The sequence below is a fragment of the Impatiens glandulifera genome, chromosome 2, assembly GCF_907164915.1.
Source record: "Impatiens glandulifera chromosome 2, dImpGla2.1, whole genome shotgun sequence".
Classification (NCBI taxonomy): domain Eukaryota; kingdom Viridiplantae; phylum Streptophyta; class Magnoliopsida; order Ericales; family Balsaminaceae; genus Impatiens; species Impatiens glandulifera.
In genome coordinates this window covers 36,092,643-36,115,029 of record NC_061863.1, presented here as the reverse complement: position 1 = coordinate 36,115,029, position 22,387 = coordinate 36,092,643, and the positions used below count along the sequence as shown (strand labels likewise).

The following is a 22,387-nucleotide window of genomic DNA, read 5'->3' as shown; positions in this document are numbered from 1 at the left end:
TCGTATGGTAATTGAGCCAAGGAGTTGTGAATAGACACATAAAGCGAATGATTACTAATAAAATTTATCATTAAGACAATAATCAACTACCTTAGCTTAATCTGAAAAAAAAATGACATTTTTTTATTGAAGAAATTAAACATAGCCCAAGAAATATCAAAACTCAGGAATAAAGTGTCCATTTGACCAGGAGAAGCTGACCATTACCAATATTGTACATCAATAAATTATCAACTTGTTTATGAAAAAAATTTGGATTAAGGAAGAGTAAAAAATTTGTTTGTAGGATGTTCTTCATCAGCAAATAGAGCCAACTAAGAACAAATTGTTCACTTTACAAATTAAAAAAAAAAAAATCACTTTAATCCATGTATATGATGATAAAATATTTATCTAAATTTTTACTTTTTAAATCTGTAATCTTAATCCTCTATATCGATAAATGAGATAAACTTTAGTTGTGAAAACGTATCTGAATTTTTAACGAAGAACGGTTCAATAAGTCGTTTTTTGAATCTTCTCTCAATCTTGGATTTCTCAATTTTGGATATGGACTTGAATCAGAATTTGTGATGTGGGTGAAATTTAGGCTTTTCAACGAGATAGTAGACATTATTTATATTACTATAGAAATTTATATTTATTATAGATATCTAAATAAGCGTATAATTTTTATACTTAATTAATAGATCACTTCAATTGAATTTTAATCTTTATATAATAACAACTAATATACTATTACTAAATAATATATTACTCAAATATTGAAATTAATTATAACTACTCCAATTGTCAAATTGCAAAATAGATAAACAAAAACATATTAGGTATTAATTGTTTTTCATTCTTTTTTCTTGCATTAACCTTTTTTTCTACTCCCATTCTCTCATCATTTTCGAAATATCCAAATCTAATGCTTATCCGAACATTTAAGATCAACACATACAAATTTGAGAAATGATTTATTCGAATTTAGACTAAAACAATTAAACTCTTTTTCAAAGAGATTATAAGTCATGAGTCATTCTTTACTCTGTCTTGACCAATCTTTTAAGAACCAATTTTATAGTTTTTTTAATAAATATAATAATCTCTTCTTTTCCTTTTTTATTTTATTTTATCAATTTCACAATATATTGGTTGATAAAAGGGCATATTCATATATTTAGAATCCAGCCCAAGAACTCAAACCAATCAGTCTAGACTTTACAGGAACTTAGTAGAATCCGAATCTGAAGAATCAGCCCCCCCCGGAGTTCTTACAGAAATGGTGAGTGATGATGATGCTATACGTATATATTTCGATTGTCATTTGTGTTTTTCTTTCCATTTAGGTCTTTTTGTTGTGGTCGCCTATATTATATATATGATCTCTTACTGAAAATTGACAACTTTCACTCATGATTGGTTTTGATCTTCTATGTTCTGTTGACCTTTGAATCCTTAGAAAGTTTCCTGCATATAATTCTCATTAAACAGCAACATAAAGACAAGATCTCAAACCTAACATCAAAATGGGTAAACAAGAATTCCAAACTCCATTTAGTTAAGGTCGACACTTATCTTGATACCCTCTGCTACTGCAATTCTAGGAGTAGTTTCAATGTAATTAATTGATTTTAGTGTTACCACTCCACATTGTGACCATTTTCCTAATCATCAACAACTTTCACTCATTGGGTTTCCTTGTCAGAGCAAATCAGAATAACTTTCTCTGGGACTGCTGCAAGACCAATCCTTCCATATATGGTCACCATTTTTGACAAACTATGTTGAATGCTAATTGGTGGTGATTTGCTTTGTTTCGAGCTGTTGTGTTTATTGATAGTCTAATGTCTGAACTTTTCTTGTACATTGTTTCTCATTTCACAGTAGTGCATAAAGGTTTTCCAGTACATCATGACATTACTAGTCTCTCACGAAATGGTGCTTCATCTCGTGTTCTTTTGTTAAGAGCCTATATGGAAGCTGGTATTTTTTTTTCTGGATCATCATTGTGAATTTTGTAACTTATTTAAGATGTTTATGTTCCTTCATTTGTTCATAGGTATGTTTGCCTCGATTGAAATTTCTCTGTATGAAACAATTATTAATTTGTTTAAGAGTACTTTGAAAGAAAAAAGATCATTCCTTATTATTTGACATTCCAACAGCTTACTAATGTTTTTATCCTTCTGATAAAGTGTTTTCTACGTCAACAAAAAATGACAATTGATGATATATGTATATAGGCCACGCCTTTTCTTGCTGGTCTTGCGGTAGCTGCAGCTGCTCTTGCTGGTAGATATGGAATTCAAGCCTGGAATACACTCAAAACTCGTCCACCAAAACCTAGAATGCGTAAGTTTTATGAAGGTGGTTTCCAGCCAACCATGACAAAAAGAGAAGCAGCTCTCATTCTTGGTGTTAGGTTAGCCTCAAATCATTCTCAGAATTAAAAACAAAAATAATAAAAGGATAATGTAGGACTGGAACTAGCACTGAGATTTAGTTATTACTTTTGCACATGTGTTCTAAGAATGAGTTTATACTCGAGATAGAACATGTTAAGGAATGAATATTATTGTATATATTCTTGTATTATTGTAAATTGTTTAGACATTAGTAATAAAAAAATAAATTTTGTATGACTGCATATATAGATAAGAAGTGAATGGAATAAGATGCACAATCTATTCTCTCAAATACTCTATCTCACTTTCATGGTATCAAGCACTAAGGCCTTGTTTGATCTATGGTTATTTTAAAATAACTTTTTTTTGTGTAGGTTTTAAAAATCATGTTATTTGAGGTTATTTGGGAAAAGGACAATAGGAATATAAATATATAATGAATTAATTATGTATTTGGTTGATTATTGAATGATGTGATTCATGAGTAGAGATAATTGATTGGATAGTGATTTATTTAGAATTAATCTCAAACAAGTTATTCTTATTTCCTTTCATTATGTTTCATGAAAGAATAGAACACCCTGAAGTCCATTACCACTAACTTTGGGAATACTTGATGTTTGTGGAAGATATTGTGATACATGATAAAGACTCATTTAGGATTTAGCTACTGGTAGAGTATATGAACTCATGTTTGTAAGATTATGAATTCGAGTCTTTATACTAGGAAAGAAAAAAGATAATGTGACACATGACAAAGAACCTTCTAGAAAGGATCGGCCTAAGCCCTTATACTAGGTAAACAGTGGAGTACTTCCAGATCCATGAAGAATCTTGAACTCAATTCATGTCTATATATATCATAATATTGAATATTTCATTTTGCTACCTCCAACCACTAATATTCTGGAAGAACATTTTGCAGATATGCTTATCAAAGAAATTGTTACAGTTTTTCTTGAATCTTTTTTATCCTACATCAATTTAATCAAAATTTGTGTTGTTACTTTCACAGAGAGAATGCAACTGCGGACAAGATTAAAGAGGCGCACAGAAAAGTGATGGTGGCGAATCATCCTGATGCAGGTGGTAGCCATTTTCTTGCTTCCAAAATTAATGAAGCTAAAGATGTAATGTTAGGAAAGTCAAGAAGTGGTGGATCTGCATTTTGATCAACAATGGGAAAAGGAGAGTACTATTTTGCTCTCTTTTTTGGTTACAATTATAAACTGCAAATATTAACCACCAAGAAGAAGAGAGGAAATGGTGATATACATATGGAGTGAAGTGAACACAAGTATTCTTCGATTGGGTATTTTTATCAGATACCCGTGTGAGTGAGTATCGTGTTCATGTGAGTTTAGGGGCATTTGATCAAAACTCGTCTAGAAATAAAGAACTGTTATGTTATGTTCAAATTTGATTCATGTAGGGTCATTTGTAATATATTGAATTCTTTAAATTTTTTAAATCAAATTGTCATATCCCATTTTTTTTTACTTTTAAGTGAAGCCATTGAATGCTTTATTATCTTTTTTTTTATCAATATATAATCCATAATCAATGGGCAAAAAGAAGCTAGGCTTCAATTTGGCTCTTCTGATCAAAGTTCCTATGGTGTTTTATATGACGGAGTCACTTGTGTTTTTACAACAAAGAGCACCAAAAACAAAACTTTTCAAATAAGAAAGAACAGAAACCAGCTATCTAATGCTGTTAAAATTTAGCAAGCTTGAAAGAATAATGTACTAATATAAAGGAAGATTGTGACTTCATTGCTCTCAAAACTAGCAACATGACATTTGTGCATTATTTTAATGAAAAAACACATATATAATTTTTTAATATTACTTTTTCTAAAATTATAAATTATAAATTATAATTTTAAATTTAAATACTAATATATAAAATATAATAAACATTTAAATTATTTAAAATTATATATATATATATATATATATTTTTAAATTAAAAAATGTATATAAATGAAATTAATAATAATATGATAAAATCAAATACAAAATAGTAAAAAAGTCACTCATATAATTTTACATATATTAATATACTTTCTTTTAGTTATTAAACATTTATAAATTATTTTAAATCATATATTTAAATAGATAAATAGAAACGACTTGTTTTTTATTTTTAATTTAAAAAAAATGACTTATAGTCATATTTATTTAATAAAACCCAAAGAGAAAGGGTAAATACAAATGTATTAATTAGGAAAAAACTGATTTTTCTTTGTCTCCAAACTACATTTCATGAATCAACATCATCTTCCTTTACTTCATCTAGCATTGTACAAATCAAATGAAATGTTCCATCGTTGACATAGATTCCAATTAGTTGATGTTATAGGAATCCTTCTCCATGTATGAATAAGTGCAAGACCATAAAAAATGATATCACTTCAGATTTGTTCTTCATTTCTTCTAGCCCTTGAAAACAGCTACTATCGCATCATAGAACACTTGAATACATTAGCTCGGAACGTATCTCCTTTTGTCTTTATTAGCACTAGTTCTCTTATATGATTTCAATCCTCAAGGAAGCTGCAAAATGCAAAATTGTTAGCAAATTTCTTTCACAGACCCTTGGTATATAGACATTCACCAAGGATATGATCGATTGATTCCACTCTAGTCGAACACATTACACATCTCGTACAAGGAATGGTCATAAACTTGTTATCCTATCCCTTGTCATGAGTCTTTTTTTTAAACGCCAGCAAAAGACAATTCGATGCTAGGGGTATGATTTTAGAAGACCATACACAGTGAGCTTAATCCACCAACTGTCCTCTATTGCGGCCTAGTGTATACTGCCAGACCATCCCAGTATTAAACCTGCTGTTAACAACCACCTTCCACACATGCAAATTAATTCGATCATGAAATGTAATAAGAATGATTTCATCAAGTATTCTCACCCTTTATGTAATAATTATCATAAGGTCATTACATTAACCATCTTTCACCCTTCTATCAAGATATTCTCTTCTAATTCTAACATTTTCAGTTTTAACCTTTTAAAGATTGATGTTTCTTCATATCATGGATCATACCAGAATTGCGTATTCCTCCCATCCCCAATTCGAACATGAAACATTGACCATGCATTCTAATTCAATCTAAGAATCTTCTTCAATGACCATGACATATTCTCTTTAATTCTGTACATCCAAATGCTCTTCTTATTTTTTTTTTCATATTCTCTTTAATTCTGCATTTACTTGTTTTGTGGATAGGTACATTTTCATTTGGTTAGTTTTTAATTTTATTTTGAGGTATCCTTAATTTCCTTCAATATACTGTTTATATTATATTGTTGTTCTTAATTGTTTGTGTTCCATATTTTACTTAAAATGTTACTATCTTCACAATTTAGTGATTTAATGAAGTTTTGCTTTCATTTCTGATTTCACATTCTCAAAAACTTTCTTCCTTTCCAAGTGATTTTTCAACAAGATCTACACTTTGAGATTTCTTTAATTGCAAAGACAATGTTGATCTTGGACAATGGTTGTTTGAATCAGGGGCGGTTTGGAAATCTCTTTCAAAGGGGTTATTAAAATCAACATTTATTAAAATCAACATTGACCCGTGTTCGATGTTGAAACATGAAAGAAGTCAACTAGGAACCAATTGGGCTCCTCAGCGATGATGATTAGATTATTAGATGTTGGAGCGCATCAATTACAGTTATTGCTTAGAGTTGGAATTTGATGCAAAGTATTTGATGAATTGAAATGTTTGGGTAAGGCCTCCAATGACTCAACACATCAAATTCTAATTTGCTCCATTAAGAATAAGTTGATCATGATCACTAAGCTTGACATAAATAATTATGAATATGTTAATATATTCATTAAAATTGTTTTAAATGATATTTTTTTTTGCAAATTATTTGTTGAGGAGTAAACGTTAAAAAAATATTATTTGAGATATAATTATTGTAAAAAATACAATTCAAAAGTGTTATCTTCTTTTTCATTTATGTTTCTGAATTCGAATTAGTTGGCATCTCCCTATATTTATTATAAATTTGTATGGGTTTAAATTTTTTTTGTTTATACAATTTTAATAAATATGAAATTATATTTTAATACATAATATTACTATAAATAAATGAATTACTCACTATAATATTAAAAGTAAATATATAAATACAAATTATTTTAAAATATATATCTAAATATATAAAGTAGATAAAATAATTAATATACCTCAATCAAATTAAATTAAAATCAATAGAAAATGAACAGAATTGATCCTTCTAAATAATTGGCCCGAATGAATATATATGAATATATATATATATATTTATATTTATATTAATATTAATATTAGTTATATATTTTAGTATTAAAATTTTAATATAAAATATATTTATAATTTTAGAAAAGATAAATATTAAAAAATAAAATAATCATGTGACTATTTTTATTGTAAGGATAATTTTTAAAATGTAAAAATATTTATATTACTAATTTTAAAACGTTTAAATATATTATTTGGAATTATTTTAATTCTTTTTAATATATTTTAATTTTATATTTATTTAATAATATAATATTATAAATTAAAATAATAAATATTTACAATTATTTCAAACATATTAAAATATAATGAATACATTTTAAAATTTATTTTATATTATACTAAATATTTTTCAATAATAATTTAATTACTATTTTTAATTAAATATTATTAAGTTTAACTTAATTATAAATTTCATTATATATAATGATATTTTAAATTAATTATTTAATCAACATTTAAAACATTAAAATAAAACAATGATGTAGAAAAGTGGATTTTTAATTAAATCCTTCATTTGAAAAAAATGTAATATCTGACCCTCCCAAAATCGTAAATAAATCTTTCTTTTTTTTCTAAAAAAATTGATATTTTAAATAAAAGTGATTAAGCCAGATTTAGAAAAATAAATAAATTATCATTTAAAAACGTTAAAAAATATTAAGGTGAAAATGAAAATTATATATAATTAATTATAAAAATATTTAATATTTTCTAAGTGAATAGTTGATTATTTTACCTTTTATTAATTTAAAATTTATACTAAATCTTTTAAAAGAAAAAATATATAGTAGATTAACATATTTATTATATACATGTACATTTATTTATAATTATAATAATTAATATGAAAAAAGTTGTATTTTTTGTAAAGTTAAATAGAATATTAAATAAATAAAATTTAAAAATTTAAATAAAATCTTAATCAAAATGAATTTTGAAAAACAATTTATTTAGAAATATATATTATTTTATATAATATAATATTAAAATGTTTAATATAAAATATATTCTTATAAATTTAAAATAGTTGAAAAAATTTCATGTTCAAGTTATTGAATTATATTATCAAAAGTTAAGTTAAATTAGGAATGTGATTCTAATAACTTCTTTAAAAAAAGTATTAATAAAATTTAATAGATAATATATATAGTAAGTATAAAATTTAATAGATAATATATATATATTTTAGTAAATAAAATAAAATAAAATAATTATATGTGCCCTTCCTATTATAAAAGAATTTCTTAAATTAATGGAGGGAAAAAACTGGCGCCAAAACCATTTATGTCATTAATGAAAAAACTCATTTTGATACTCAATGTCAAGAAAGGGCACACCATTTGTCAAAATCTCAAATCGCCGTTCAAATCCTCGTTCAAATCGCGTTCAAATCGCCGCACAAATTGCTGCACCGCACCGCCCCTTTTCTCACCGTGAAGGTTAGTCTTACGCTAAACTCTTGCACTATACGGTCTACACACGCACACACGGAGTATAGATTTCTTTACATATAGGATTTCTGTAGAGATTTATACTTTTTAATCTGATTAAGGTTTTAGAAGGTCATTTGAACATCATTTTTGATTTCATTATCACTTGCAAGATTTCTTTCTCTCTCTACATCTTGTGAATATGTTGATTCTGTTTCATTTGCTGCTTAACATCAATAGATGATTGTTTCATCGTCTTGGTATTTTTCAAAAGTTTGATTTATTCATGAAAAATGAGTAATCAAAACCTAGGCATGATTTACATTGCTTTAGTCTCTAATTTGATTTACTACAAACCACAAATAACTATACAATTGAAAGAAAGAATCTTGAGGAACTGTAGATTTAGTTAAAAGAAAGAAACAGCCTCTAAGAATATGCAAGTGAGTAATAAAAAACACACATAAAATGTTTTTCAGTTTAGATTTTCGCTAAATGTATATCAATAACATTCTTGTGAGACTTGTAATCCCTTCAAGAATTTCATCATAAGATCTGTTTGATCCATCTTAGGGATCTGGGGTGTTTGTGATCTGTTTGAACCAAGTGTTTCTTCTTGACATAAAGTCATGAATGCTGAATTTTTCAACCTCAGATTAGCATCAATCACATACTACCTTCTTTTTCTAACCCCAAAACTATATCACATCCATTTAATAATCTAGTAATACTCAAACTTTCTTTTTAATTTTAAAATCTCTGTTACACCAAAACCTATAACTTTGAAATTGCCAATAAGTCAAATCAGTTTTGTCTGTAAATTATATAATCTTTTTTACATTAAGAGAAAACATATTATTGACAATAAAATTAGACTGCATATGCTTTCAAAGTTTAAACTAATGTGATTATTTCACTAAGCATCTAGCATACATCAATTTCAAGAGTACCAATTACATTCTTCTCTTCTCTTTCCAACTCATTTATGATAAATAATAAATTAAAATAAAAAATGGCTCCTTTATGAGCAAGAATTGAACCAAACATGGCCTTATGATTTACACCCTAAACTAAATGCTGGGAAGGATGAAAATGGAAAATGCGCCTCAAGAGAGAACCTCATGCTAGAGGTTATATAATTGTATGTACAACCAGTTAGTTAGTCCAATGACCTGTTGTTCTAAGATTAATGTATACCAAATGAAGTTTTCCTTTAGATCATCTAACTCTTTCTGCTTCTACCAGATCAGAATTTACTTTTTTTTCTCGTCGTTTTTCACTTTCACCAATTTGCTTGCTGAGAAGTGCAATCTGGCTAAGAGAGGTCGAGGTACTCTTGATTTTTGATCGAATCCCCTCACACAAACAAATCCTGCAAGTAAAATGAACCAAACATTAGAACCTATTTAATTAACAAGCAACTTGGTAGAGGATCAATCATTGAGTAATTAGTTTCTTGATTAGGTTATACAGGAACATCTATAACTTTTTTCGTATCACATAGGTTGAGGTGAATCTCCCATAAGCGTATTTTGGAACTTCTGATTAGCCAAAAACAACAAAACAAGAATAAGCGTAAATTTATGTATATGACAATTTTTTATCATAATGTCCTTTGTTAATTATATTGTGTATATCAATTTATTATGGTTATTAGTCAACTATAATTGTGTGACTATGAGATCAAACTGATACTTCTTTGAACAAGTTAAACACCATAAACTCTTCTTATTGGTAATCAAAGAAAGAAATTAATAGATAATAGAGTATCAGTCATAAGCTTGTGGAGTCTCTTCAAAGATAAATTAGCATGTAACATAGAATTGTGATCGTCGCCTGTTTAATTTGCTTTCTAGATTTGAGAATAAGTGTTGATTGTCGAGTCCTTTATGGATGAGGTGTCTACATGGTGTGGCGAGTGGAGTATTATTGCATAGTTCCTTTTATCTTGGCTAAAAAGATGACGATTATTAAAGGGATGATTGAAGGATGAAACATTGATGTGAGATCAAATTTTAAAAGCTAACTGGTCCTCTCTTTGCAGGGACCTCAGTTCTATTGATTTGATTGAAGAGGAAGGTGTTTTACATCAATCAATGTCACCAAAGATTGTCCAAAGCTAAGTGATTTTGTTTCCCTATGTCTTGAGAAGGTTGTGGTAAGACTTAATAAGAGAAAGAAGTAGATGTATGTGCCTTAATGTAAGTGACCAAAATACAAAGTTATTTAATAGGATGGCAAATGCGAGAAAATAGGTAAGATTAATTGAAGGAGGGTCGTGTCAAATGATTCTAAGATTAAAATGTGTATGGATTTGTGGAGTTCAGTATTTCTTTTTAATGATGTACACGATGACCATAGATTGGAGAGATGGTTCTATTTAGTTTTTTTTATAAATATCATATGAAAGAAGTGAGCAGTATGAGGTAAACAGTGTATTCCTAATTTACGTATATACTAATAAAAGTAAACTTATTCTGCAGAGGCTGAGAAGTATTTTAGGAACTTATGTGTGTCAATTTCAACAGTTACATTTTCAAGAATCACTAGATACTTGTAGAAAATTTTGGGAGAAGAGTGTTATGTACCTCTCCAGAAGCATTGCTGAATTCCCTCAGTTGACAACCCTGTTCAATAACAATATTAAGAAAGTTATCTTTCAGATTCAAAAGCATATTAAAAGATATGCATATTTGATTTTATTATTTGAAGATTGAATTAATTACCTTTAAATATGGATGTCACCGATGTTCCAAAGCATACGGTCCTTCTCGGTAAGTTCCATAATAATGATCTTGGAACATTGATTGGATTAACACTTGATTCATGATCAGCAAACATCTGTAATTGATTATTTGTAATGATTATGTGTTGAAAGGAACAAAGTTTTAGTTTATAGTTGAGACTTTTGACAACTCCCTCTCAAATTGCTTTACATAACTCTACATGGAAGTAAGTGTTTTCTTGATTTATATAACACACAATTACTGTGAGAAGTGACCTGAACACTGTTAACTCTAATCCTTTGGTATGTTACGATCCATAAGACATTCTAGTAACTAGAAACTAGTCTTTTTCTTGTATTGAACATTTTCTTTAAATAGACTTGTTAAAGAAATATATGAAGCAGTAGATCTTAACCTCATTGACTTGGAAATATGTGCCATTGAGTGGAAAACTTCCCCTCATTGCTGTACGACATGGTATCTGCAGGAAGGTACATATGAGATATTGATTACATTATGCAACAATGGCATTGTCTATACTAGACTAGCATTATCTCACCAGAAGTGTTCCCCGTACTATTTGTGCATTTGCTTCTCTTATACTATTGCATGAAAAACATGTGCTTTCATTGCACAAATTGCTTGTATCTTGAGACCCACAACTTCTTTCTGGTAGTTGAATAGAACTAGCAGTTTCACCTGATAAGAATACCACCAAGATGATAGGAATACCATAAAAAACAATGGCTGACATTTTCTTCTTTGTAGAAAAACAAATATGGCAAATATAGTTTTTCATTTTGTTTTGGACATAATCCACTGATACTAAAATTAATCAATATATTATAAATGAAATTGATTACCAGGTGTCCATATAGCTAGAAGATATGGACTGGGATCATCTGGTTCTCGTCTTTCCATCTGAGTAATGTTGTATAATGGGTAAGTGGAAGTTAAATGGCTAATGGAAAATCAGTGCTAAAGAAATACAAAGAAAAAAAACTGAAAGAGTAAAGGTAACCTCTTTTAGGAGTGGATGTGAATCTGGAAGTTCATACCTGTAGAGGAAAGGAAAAATAAAATCAATTATTGAAGAAAACTATGTACTCTTGTTTTTAAATGTTAAAGGAAGTTATGGCTGTCCATAATTTTTTTAAATATATATGCATGGCCTAGGACTAATGATTTCTCAGTACTTTTTTCTTTTCTTTATATTATCATCTTACTGAAATTTATGCATGGCCTGTCTACTTACACTTGATGCTCCGTCCTTAATCGACTCACATTCTTCAGTTTAGCAGCTGGGATAGAAGCAATCTCTGGAGTCAATGCAACCAAGGCTTTGGAAAAATCACTTTCTTGTAGATCCATGTTTTCTTGCATGTAACTATGCAGATTCTGTGTGAACTCTTCAATATTCAGTTTGATAGTGGGAATTTCATCAGGGTCCTCGTAAAATAAATCCTCAATATCACTTTGTGTTATTTCAACTCTTTCTGGCTCTGGTGGGGAGGCTGGTTCCTCAACAATAGGTTCATAAGTACGATTTATAGATCCCAACTCTTCGGATAAAATGCTGTTAGAAGCTGTAGGAAGTTGTAAAGGCTTCATTTTTACAGGAGTTGGAACACTTGAAGTAAATACTATCTTTCCTCCTTCTTCTGGACCTGGTAAGGATAGCCTCGCACTGCAATAGACAAGAGGTCACATTATCTATACTTCCAAAGTAAGATATTTTTTCTCACTTTTCTTTTTGTTATAAATATGATGATTATGTGGAATTAAAATTCGTAAAATTTGGAATTTTCATTTTTATATATATGTATACATTTTTTGTTTTTTGCTCAGAAGAGTAAAGAAACAAGAAAGAGAGACTTGAAACAGTAAGTTCCCCCAGAATTTAGAGTGTTGTGATCATGAACCAAATCATGAGCACATTGCACATATTAACAAGAACTTTTTATATTTGATGACATGATCTACATGGATCCATTTTCAAAAAAGATGTCTATACATGTGTTCTTTTTGTAGAAAAAAGAAAAATGAGCCTATTTGGTAACTAGTATTTTATCACATCCTAGTTACTATCACAATTACTATCTCATTGTAGTCAAAGTTAAAAGTGAAACTATTTATTTTTCCGTTTGGTATAAGACTTCTTTTAGATCATGATCATATTATTTTTGTGTCCTGGTGTAATTTTTGTTGATTAATTTGGTATGTAATTTATTTTCTTGATCATGACCAAATTATAGTATTTTATTTTCATTCATTTGGTATAGATATTTTTTCTTGTTCATGATCAAATAATTTTTTGAATCATATTAGTTTTTAGATTATTGTGATTTTTAACAAACATAACAAATGTAGATTAAAACACGATCAACATGAAAAAGAGTTGTAACAAAACAGCCCATGTCACTTAAATTTGTTGTCTGCTAGTGTTAATGAGCACATTAATCTCTACTATTAACAAATGACAATGGAAAGTTATTCTTTCCTGACTCAAGTGAGCCACACAATTAGTTACTTCTGTTGTCATAGATGATTATGAACTAATTGAAACTAGTGAAAATATACCTTGCAAAAGCACTTGCAAAATGTCTGCATTCTCCTCTCAACGGGCATGCATTACAATTTGGTTTGCTTTTAGTGCAGAAAACCTGCCATGGATCAAAGGAGTACATTAATGAGATAAAAATATTGAGGGCTCTTTTGTTTTTACAATAATGGAACTTTCCCAAGCCAAATTTTTTTATGTTATATATATATATAATGACATTTTTTAGACATACCTTTCCAAATGTAATCATTTGGTAGTGTAGTTCATATCTGCATTTCCAATTTTATTGATCAGTGAAAATCTGTTGAATTGAAGTACAAAAAATCTTTATAGAAACTAGAGATTCCGCTTACAGTGTTCTCTGATCGAGCTTGCATAACCTAGGCCATAAATATTTTTGAATTGTCTCAAGCATTGGATACCTGTATTGTGAAATGTAAGTCTTTCTTCTATGAAGATTAGTTCCAATTTTATAACTAGATTTATTTTACTTACAGTTCAAGGAGATGTAGCTGAAGTGACTCAGGCAGAGGTCGAAGTGGAACCCACCCAAGCCTCACAGCTATCCTTCCAACATTAGTGTCAACCTGAGAAACAAAAGATTACCATGATATTTGCGAGAGGAGAACAATTACTTACAAGTGAACAATTTATAGCAAATAAAAAAAACTTACCGGGAAAGCAAGATGATGGAGTGTTAATAGCCGCACACATTCTACGCTTTTCAACCCTAATCCTCGAATACTCAAAAGAAAGTCCCTGCATTAGTAAATTACTACTTGTAAGAATAACAGAGAGTCTGATAAATGGATCATTTAGTGCAAACAAGAAGTGTCTGCAGAGGCTTACTTTGATTTATCTGGAGGGACATCTCGCAACCATTCAAGGTCAACTGCTCCATGTTCTTTGACCAGTCGATCAAGAAAGTCCTGCAAAGAAGGGTTATTCTTATTATTGAATCTGCCTTTATTTCATGATCCATTTCAGCAATACTCAATGTAAATTGAGAAATGCTGATCACTTTGGAGTACATTACCTTGATGCGTTCAGCCAACATGTTGTTCATTCCTCTTTCTTTGATTGTATTTGAGATTTCACGAACAGTTGCTTTTCTTATTGCGTCATAATCTAATGAGTCCATTGCATCACTGCGTCTCTCTTTTCTTTTCCCATTGGCCTCCACATCTCTTCTCAAACTGTCCCAGTCAAATGGTTTAGCTTTCTCATTCTCGGGCTTTGCCTTCTTTTTGCTTGAGGTATTCACAGCCGTTCCATGATTTGACTCACCAGAAGAATGTACATGTTCCTTTGCACTTACACTATCAACTGCTCCATTATCTAATTTCAGTATGTCATCACCCACAAATGTACTCTTTTCTGAGCTGTTTGTTTGTCTCTTGTACATTGGATCATTTGGAACTTGCTGTCTTCCCCCGTTTTCTAATATCGGTGTTTCATCAGCCACAAATATCCTCTTGTCTGGGATGATTGCTTGCCTCTTGTACATTGGATGATTTGGAACTTGTTGTCTGTTCCCATTATCTAAATTCAGCATTTCATCAGACAGAAATATCCCTTTGTTTGGGCTGATTGGAACTTGTCTACTCCCATTATCTAAATACAGCATTTCAGTAGACGGAAATATCCCCTTGTTTGGACTGATTGGAACTTGTTGTCTACCCACATTATCAAAATTCGGCATTTCATCATACATAAATATCCCCTTGTTTGGGCTGATTGGAACTTGTTGTCTGTCACCAATTTGAATTTTGCTGCTCATTTGCTCATGTCTTGAGGGTACTCTATTGAATCCTTTCTGATGTTGTAAGGACAGTTTCTCTTGGTTATGGGTATCTGCAGAATTTGTGTACTTGTTGATATAAGGTGAGGAAATGGGGAAACATTGTTCTTGAATTGGATTCCTGCTCATATGTTCACTTAATAAACCATTTCTTTGTGCTTCATAAAGTGAAGTCCTTCTATTTTGGACGACCGTACTTACTATGTCCTTTGCCTTATTTCCAATGTTTTTGCTTGAATGATTCATCTTTGAGCTGGAAACTTCAGACCAAAATGGAGACACGGAAGAAGTGCTTTCATTTCCAAACAAAGAAAAACTACCTCTTCCCTTCTCTGGTGTTGTCGGCTGCATTATTGCATTAATCGGATAAAAATCTGTTTTTGCGAAGGCACCAGTGGATAAGTATTTTGCGTCATCATATTTGTCCAACAAGGAAAATTGTCTCCTAACTTCTGTTGCATCATTCCTACGAAAATTCAGATCAGTAGACCTATGAAACAGTTGGTCTCGAGACCTCCATTCCTCAAATGTTGTAGTTTGAGCTGTTGTATGGAAATGAGTAGATGAAGAAGGATAATGGAGACGATTCATACTTTTTTGTGGTTTAGAACTAGGTTCTACCCAAGATATAACTTCATCATGGAGTTGAAGATCACAATTTGGATTATCTGAAGAACCAAAATCCTCCTTACCTTGCTTGCTGTAGGAATTAGGTACGCTTGGGCGTTCTGGCACTTTTTCTGATACAACATGTGTGAAAAGATTCTCGTGAAGAATTGGTGCCTTTTCTGATACAACATGTGTGAAAAGATTCTCGTGAAGAATTGGTGCCTTTTCTGATACAACATGTGGGAAAAGATTCTCGCGAAGAATTGGTGCCTTTTCTGATACAACATGCGTGAAAAGATTCTCGTGAAGAATTGGTGCATTTTCTGATATACGTGTGAAAAGATTCTCGTGAAGAATTTGTGCCTTTTCTGATACAACATGCGTGAAAAGATTCTCTTGAAGAATTGGTGCCTTTTCTGATACACTTGATTCGCCTTGGAACCAATTTTGGACTGGGCTTTCCTTTGGAGCGGCATATTTTGCAACAAGGGACATGAACGCCGAGCTGCTTACACAGGTAAATAAAAATAATGTTATCATTTCAAGCATATGTAGTCATTTTTGTTATTTTGTATATAGATAATGAATTTACCTTGATAGATGGTCTGAAACATTTTGAGTAAGAAATACTCCTATGACGGAGTCCACTACCGATCCCTTCCATCGCGAGAAACGTCTATCTCCTGTGAAGAGATTGCACTTTTATATATATAATACTGATATTGCATGGTAAAATATTCCAAGATTAATATTTTGTGACGACATATAATCATTCGCTTAAATAGTGTGAAGAATGAATATACAATTACTTACCTTGGACAAGATGCATGCGCGCAATAAAAGACTCTACTCGTCCATGGAATACTTTCCTTTCTTCGTCCCACCATTTTTCACTGGCTTTATCTTTATCTTCAGCTTCATTGGCTTCACTTCCTTCCTTACTACCCATTAGTAATTTCCAGACTCTATCTGTCTCCGGGTCAAGGTCTACTTTTGGACGTTGCTGCTTCTTCTTGCCAATGTCGAATCCTTCGTAAGGAACAACTGCGTCAACTTCTTTGTAGGGCACAAGTGCCATTTTGCCTTTTGTTGTTTCCCTATAATCGTAGATACTTAGATCCTTTAATCTGTCAATTAGTTGATCAACTGTAATTATTTTCTCCTTCTCCTTTTGTAGTAGGCCTGCTTAAAAGCATCACAAAAAGATGGTTAAGTACAACTTAAGCTGTTTTGTTACCAAACTTCTTTCATGTTCATCATGATCTTAAAAATCTACATTTTTTATGTTTGTCAAAAATCATGATGGAAAAAAAAATCTTACACTATAATCTGGATGATCCAAAAATTTTACAGTATATTTTGGATCATAATTAAAAAAATATTTTGTATACCAAATGAAGCAGCAAATATTACACTATAATCTGGATGATCCAAAAATTTTGTGATCACGATTGAGTAAAAATATCTAACGATAATTTGTTTATTTTTTTGGTTCTTGTGAATATTCCAGGTTTTTGGAAGTACCTTTTTCATTGACGGACACATTAGGAGTACAGTTCAATCCATGCTTCTGCTTTCGGGAGATGGTTTTATTCTTATCAGTCACCACTACTTTGGATGGCGCTCCTTGTTCCAAATGCTGCTCTTGTAATGCCTTGATCTCACTGGATTTTGTTCCTTGCTGATGATAACCAACTGAAAAGGCTCTCTGGTTTTGGCTCAACGATTGCTGGTCTGTGTGAGGCATTCCCAGGATATTATTGCACAAATAGACTGAACTTTGAGAATTTTCAATATTGAACGGAAAGGAAGCCACAGTCTGTGGCTGGTGTGTATTTGGCATGGCAGCCTCTGAATGAGAGCTAAAATCAACACTGTTGTTAGTTGTGAATGTATCATTTACTCTGGAAATTAACCCATCTCCAAAGTAATAGCAATTTGGACTGCTTAACATGTTGAAGTTCCTTACACTGGTTGAAATACGTTTTGAACTACTTGGAACAGTTGGAGGAGAGTTAAGTGGCATTTGAAGAAAACCATTCTCTGTTCTCATTTTCTTAAGGAATTCTGGTCCAGTCACTAAATGGTCACTGCTGCTTCTCTTGCTAAGCAATGGATTCCCTTCCAAGATTCCGGAATTCTCATCTGTCTGTCTAATATCATGAAAGAGGTTTTCTTGAGCAGCGGTCACTTGGTTATTTTGCTCTCTAGTTTGGTCCGATTGGCCTATCTTTAATCTTCTCGCTATTGGATTCAGATTTTGCACAGTACAAGCATTATGTTGATCTGTCTCAACAACTTGATTCACTTCATTTCTTGCTTCCATCTGGATTTCAAGCCCTTGTTCAATTTCCAGGTCAAAATCCAATGCTTTCCTGCATGATTTTGTACTTGTTTCTGGTTGGTGTTCAGGTATTGGTTCTTTATTCTTCCTGGCATACTTTCTCTTGCCATTCAGCTTCTTCTCCTTGGAATTAGTTGCACCATTTTCCATTTCCACCAGGTTGCTCTTTCGCACGTATTTTCTCTTTTCACCTAGACTGGTCTTCTTTACACCCTTACCCTTAGCCGCCTTTGGAATCTTTTTGGCTTTTCCTTCAATGATAACCTTTGGCCTGTGCTTGCGTCTTTTGGGTGTTTTCTGCTTTGGAGTCTTGTTCGGGTCAGTACCTTTACCTCCTTCCTGCTGCTGTAAGATGTTTATATCAATAACCTCTGAAGAACCATTAGCTGCTAATGTTTCAAGGACATTCACATTTTCAGCAGGAACTGCAAATTCCTTCTCCTGACTGGAATTCTCATCTGCTGATACATGATATCGGCTCTCAACTTGCTTCGTATGATCTGGGGTCGCTACTCTAAATTTGAACAAATTTGTTCCACAAGAGATAGCATCGGCCTCAGATTCTGGTGGTGAGTTTAGATCGTAGACTGGTTTAAATTCCAATGCTGCTGATTCATCTACATGTTGAAAAATTATATATGTTAAGAAAAAAGCTAAACTAGAAATCAAAACAAAATTGGTTGGTTGGTTGATTGATTGCTTACCTCTAGCAGTTTCTGTAAAGATGTCTGTATTGCTCCACAGAAGTGAATCAAGGCCGAAATCTTCAGTTTCCATCAATAATTTGGTAAAATTGCAATCTGTCCAGTTGCTGTCGTTTAGATGAGAAAAGGAATCTAGGTTGGTTTGTGGTGGTGTGTTTTCTTCAATGGGTTTTGGGGTTTCTAAGGCTGCAATCGCTTTCCCCTTGACTAGCATAAGATTATCCTTAGACGTAATAGCCCAAGACGGTCCTTCATTTGGACCTTTTGTACTACTCAAGTTGTTATCATTCCACGACGAGCCTTCTATGATGGGTAATGTAGGCATGTAAGAGTTCGAATTAGAATGAAAACTTACATTTTGGGTTGGAAGATCTTGGTGGTTGTATAGACCCTCGTTTCGATGCAAGGCCGCCGCCCGAATGGTGAGGCCCTTGCTCTTTCTGAAATGGCGAACCGGGGTGAATTCTTGTTGTTGGTTGACGTGTGCTTCGATTGGATAGCCATTTTGCCTTGAAAGAATGGGTGGTGGTTTAGCTGGAATTAGAGGATAGAAAGATGAACCGAACTTAGCATTGTTTTCAGGTGGAGCCATAAATCCTCGTTGATTCATGGCTGGTTGATCGGATGTTTGTTGCACCTAATTGTTTTGTCCCTCTCTTCTATCTATATAACACAAACTTATAGTATTGTCATTCAAAGAAAGCACTGTAATTCTGAAAATATAGTCCCAATCCAATCCAATCGCCTTTTGTTTCAATTCCCAGAATCAAATCTTTCCCTAAAGAAGAAACACACATGGATCAACAAAATGTGATTTGGGTAATTAATGTAGAGGGGAAATCAAATCAGTAAAGTAAATTAGAATTGTTTTGAAGATTTTAGTGATAAAGATGGAAGGTTTATCTTTAAAGTTAGTGATACAACAAAATAATATAGATACACAAGTTACAAGTATGAAATGTAGAAGGAAATAAATAATAAAAAACAAAATCTTTTCTTGAGATGGGGGTTAATGTAAAATAGATGCAAATCCATATGGAAAGTTTGATCAGTAGTTTTAAGCAATTCCCATTATAAGAATGACATACATACATACCTGTAAACTCTTCCTTTCTCTCTCTAGAAAAAAACCCATCTTTTCATCTCTCAGCACCCAGTTGGGGTTTCTCCTTTTAGGGTTTTGGATGAAAATGGCGCCTGAATTAGTAAATCCGAGAATTGAGCTGAAGATGATGATATTAGTAAAATCAAGATTTGATTTTGATAAATAAATAAATAAATAAAAGGAAGAAATAAGGAAGACCTTGAAGTGAGTCTCAATTCTATATAAGAAGACTAAGCCGCATCAAACTCACAAGTCTGTGAGATGAAAGAAGAAGAAGAAGCAGCAAAAATAACTTATTAGCTAATAATTCTGAGTCTCAATCATAAATGGGTTTTTAATTTGACCACGTGTATATATTTAAAGATACAACACTGAAAAAGAGGACTCTGTTATATAATTTAACAATATTATTCATTATTTAATCTAATTTATATTTATATTAATATGTTATTTTGTTTTAGTAAGGTTAAATGAAAGATAAATCTAATATTTAAAAATATATATATTATGTTATTAATTATAAATTATTTATTTAATAAATTAATAATTTATAAAAAAAATTAATATATTAATTTATAAAATTTAAAATATATTGACTTGACTCTATGTAGTTATATATTTGAAAAGAAAAAAAATGAGAATCTTTCAAGAGAAAAATGAATTAAATAAGAATAATTTTTATTTTTGAATGTTTCAAAACTATTTTTTCTTTGATAAAAACTTTATCTTTTATTAAAATAAAATTTTAAACATATTTATATAGTATTATCTTAATATATCCTAAACTAACGGGTATTTGTTTATTCTTATATTTTTAATTTATAATGATTTATCTTTATTAAAATATTATCTTAATATAATATTATTTATTTGAATATTTATTTATTTTAAAAAGTCTTAGAATTGAGTTAAATCATTTAATTTTTTTAATAATATTATTTTTAAAGTAACTGATTAAATGTAATGTATATTTAATATTTTTATTAATTATATATATATATTATAATTCATATTAAAGATATTTATTTTAAAAGATAATAAATTAAAATAAATATATCCTTGTAAATTAAATAAGATTTAATTATAATATATTTTTTGAAAATTGTGGGTTTAATATTTGATTTTAAAACCTAATATTTTCCATTAAAAATGGCATCTCACTCCTTTTTTTTTTCTTTTTTTTTATTTTATTATAAAAGCTAAAAAAAAAAAATCTCTCCTCTCTCTTTTATTATTTCTATCTCTAAAATAATCAAATCTTTAGGCACAAAGAAGAAGAAGGCGACATTTGTAGTAATTGCGGGATCAATAATAATTCATCTTCATTATTTGGCCACATTCAATTAGAAAGGGAATAACAATTTATATGAGTTGGATCAAGAAGAAAGTTGAGTTAAAGGAAATGGTAAATATTTGTTTCTGATAATTTTAGCTTTTTACATTAAAAAAAACTCAAATTATACCTACAATTAATAATATAATTTAGTATAGTTAATTAAATATTATAATTTTTTTATTATAATATTTTAATTGCATAAATTCAGCTCTTGTTACAAAATAAGATTTTGAGGTTGGAATGGTAGAAGATGAGAGTAGTGTTGAAGAGTCTCATATTTATTATATTTTAACTTGAAGATTACATAAAGATTTGATGTTGATTTATTTAAAAGTTTTATTGAAAAAATATGTTATTTGTGGTTTTAATTAGTTAAATTAATATAATGTATTTTTTTTTTGTTTAAAACTTATATTTTATAAAAATAAAACAAAAATATTTTTTGTTAATAAAATAAATAATTTAATGGTTGAAATAGATAATAATGTTGAAAAAAGATAGGAATGATTAAAGCAAACTTAAGGTAGCTAATTTGGTTGAATAAAAAAACAAATTTTATAAAGAGAAATGATTGAGAGAGGGAATTTGAAGGAGGGAATATGGGAGGGAATGATGTCGTGCAATTTGATTAGTCAACAAAATAACAAAATTTCTCTCTCTTCTCTCTCCTCACCTTTTATCATTTTTCCAACCAATGATATAATGACACATAATTTTAATTCTTGATGCTATCATTTTTGCTAAATAAAGATGATTAAATATTTTTTTTAAATGTAGAAGTCTAGAAAGAAAATTATGAACCTTTGTAAGCTATGATAGAGTTATCACTTAAGTTTATTTTAATTTACACTAAGAAAAGAAGAATTGGACCTATTTAAAAATACAAATCTATAATTTAATTGTGTACCAGAAATTTTAAGAAAACATACAATTATAACAACAACAAATAAATTAATAATTCATATAATAAAGTATAGTACAATATCAAATTTAATAATTTTTTTTTATATATAACTAAATTGATGTACATTATTATTGGGAGTGAATT

The 22,387-nt window shown here is 30.2% G+C and overlaps 2 protein-coding genes across 3 annotated transcripts; one reads left to right on the top strand and one right to left on the bottom strand.

Moving 5' to 3' along the window:
• The first annotated feature begins 1,133 nt into the window (after positions 1-1,133).
• On the top strand, positions 1,134-3,869 carry LOC124927261 (mitochondrial import inner membrane translocase subunit TIM14-1). Its single transcript, XM_047467651.1, has 3 exons — positions 1,134-1,270; positions 2,232-2,410; positions 3,409-3,869. The coding sequence occupies exons 1-3, from the start codon at positions 1,268-1,270 to the stop codon at positions 3,563-3,565; spliced, it is 339 nt and encodes a 112-aa protein (XP_047323607.1). The 5' UTR covers positions 1,134-1,267; the 3' UTR covers positions 3,566-3,869.
• A 5,164-nt stretch (positions 3,870-9,033) lies between these two features.
• Positions 9,034-19,508, bottom strand: LOC124927883. Of its 2 annotated transcripts, none has more exons than XM_047468376.1 (19): positions 18,899-19,508; positions 17,375-18,811; positions 16,664-17,035; positions 16,443-16,533; positions 14,477-16,355; positions 14,290-14,369; positions 14,115-14,199; positions 13,936-14,027; positions 13,794-13,862; positions 13,673-13,709; positions 13,458-13,540; positions 12,133-12,564; positions 11,899-11,935; positions 11,741-11,798; positions 11,437-11,576; positions 11,293-11,358; positions 10,878-10,992; positions 10,740-10,778; positions 9,034-9,523 (listed from the first exon to the last, which is right to left on the bottom strand). In XM_047468376.1, the coding sequence occupies exons 1-19, from the start codon at positions 19,506-19,508 to the stop codon at positions 9,405-9,407; spliced, it is 5,841 nt and encodes a 1,946-aa protein (XP_047324332.1). In that variant the 3' UTR covers positions 9,034-9,404. The 2 variants fall into 2 exon arrangements, with proteins under 2 accessions (XP_047324332.1, XP_047324333.1); XM_047468377.1 differs by having other exon boundaries at positions 16,664-17,032.
• Positions 19,509-22,387: the final 2,879 nt, after the last annotated feature.

Bases quoted from the DNA above. Each gene is read 5' to 3' on its own strand.
- LOC124927883 (XM_047468376.1), bottom strand. From the start codon at position 19,508: ATGAATCAACGAGGATTTATGGCTCCACCTGAAAACAATGCTAAGTTC. The intron at 12,565-13,457 runs GTATATTTTCAC...TGTCTATTGCAG, and splicing joins TTTGCAAGTGCTTTTGCAAG to TGCGAGGCTATCCTTACCAG. The intron at 11,936-12,132 runs GTAAGTAGACAG...TTTCCTCTACAG, and splicing joins TTAAGGACGGAGCATCAAGT to GTATGAACTTCCAGATTCAC.
- LOC124927261 (XM_047467651.1), top strand. The intron at 2,411-3,408 runs GTTAGCCTCAAA...TTACTTTCACAG, and splicing joins GCTCTCATTCTTGGTGTTAG to AGAGAATGCAACTGCGGACA.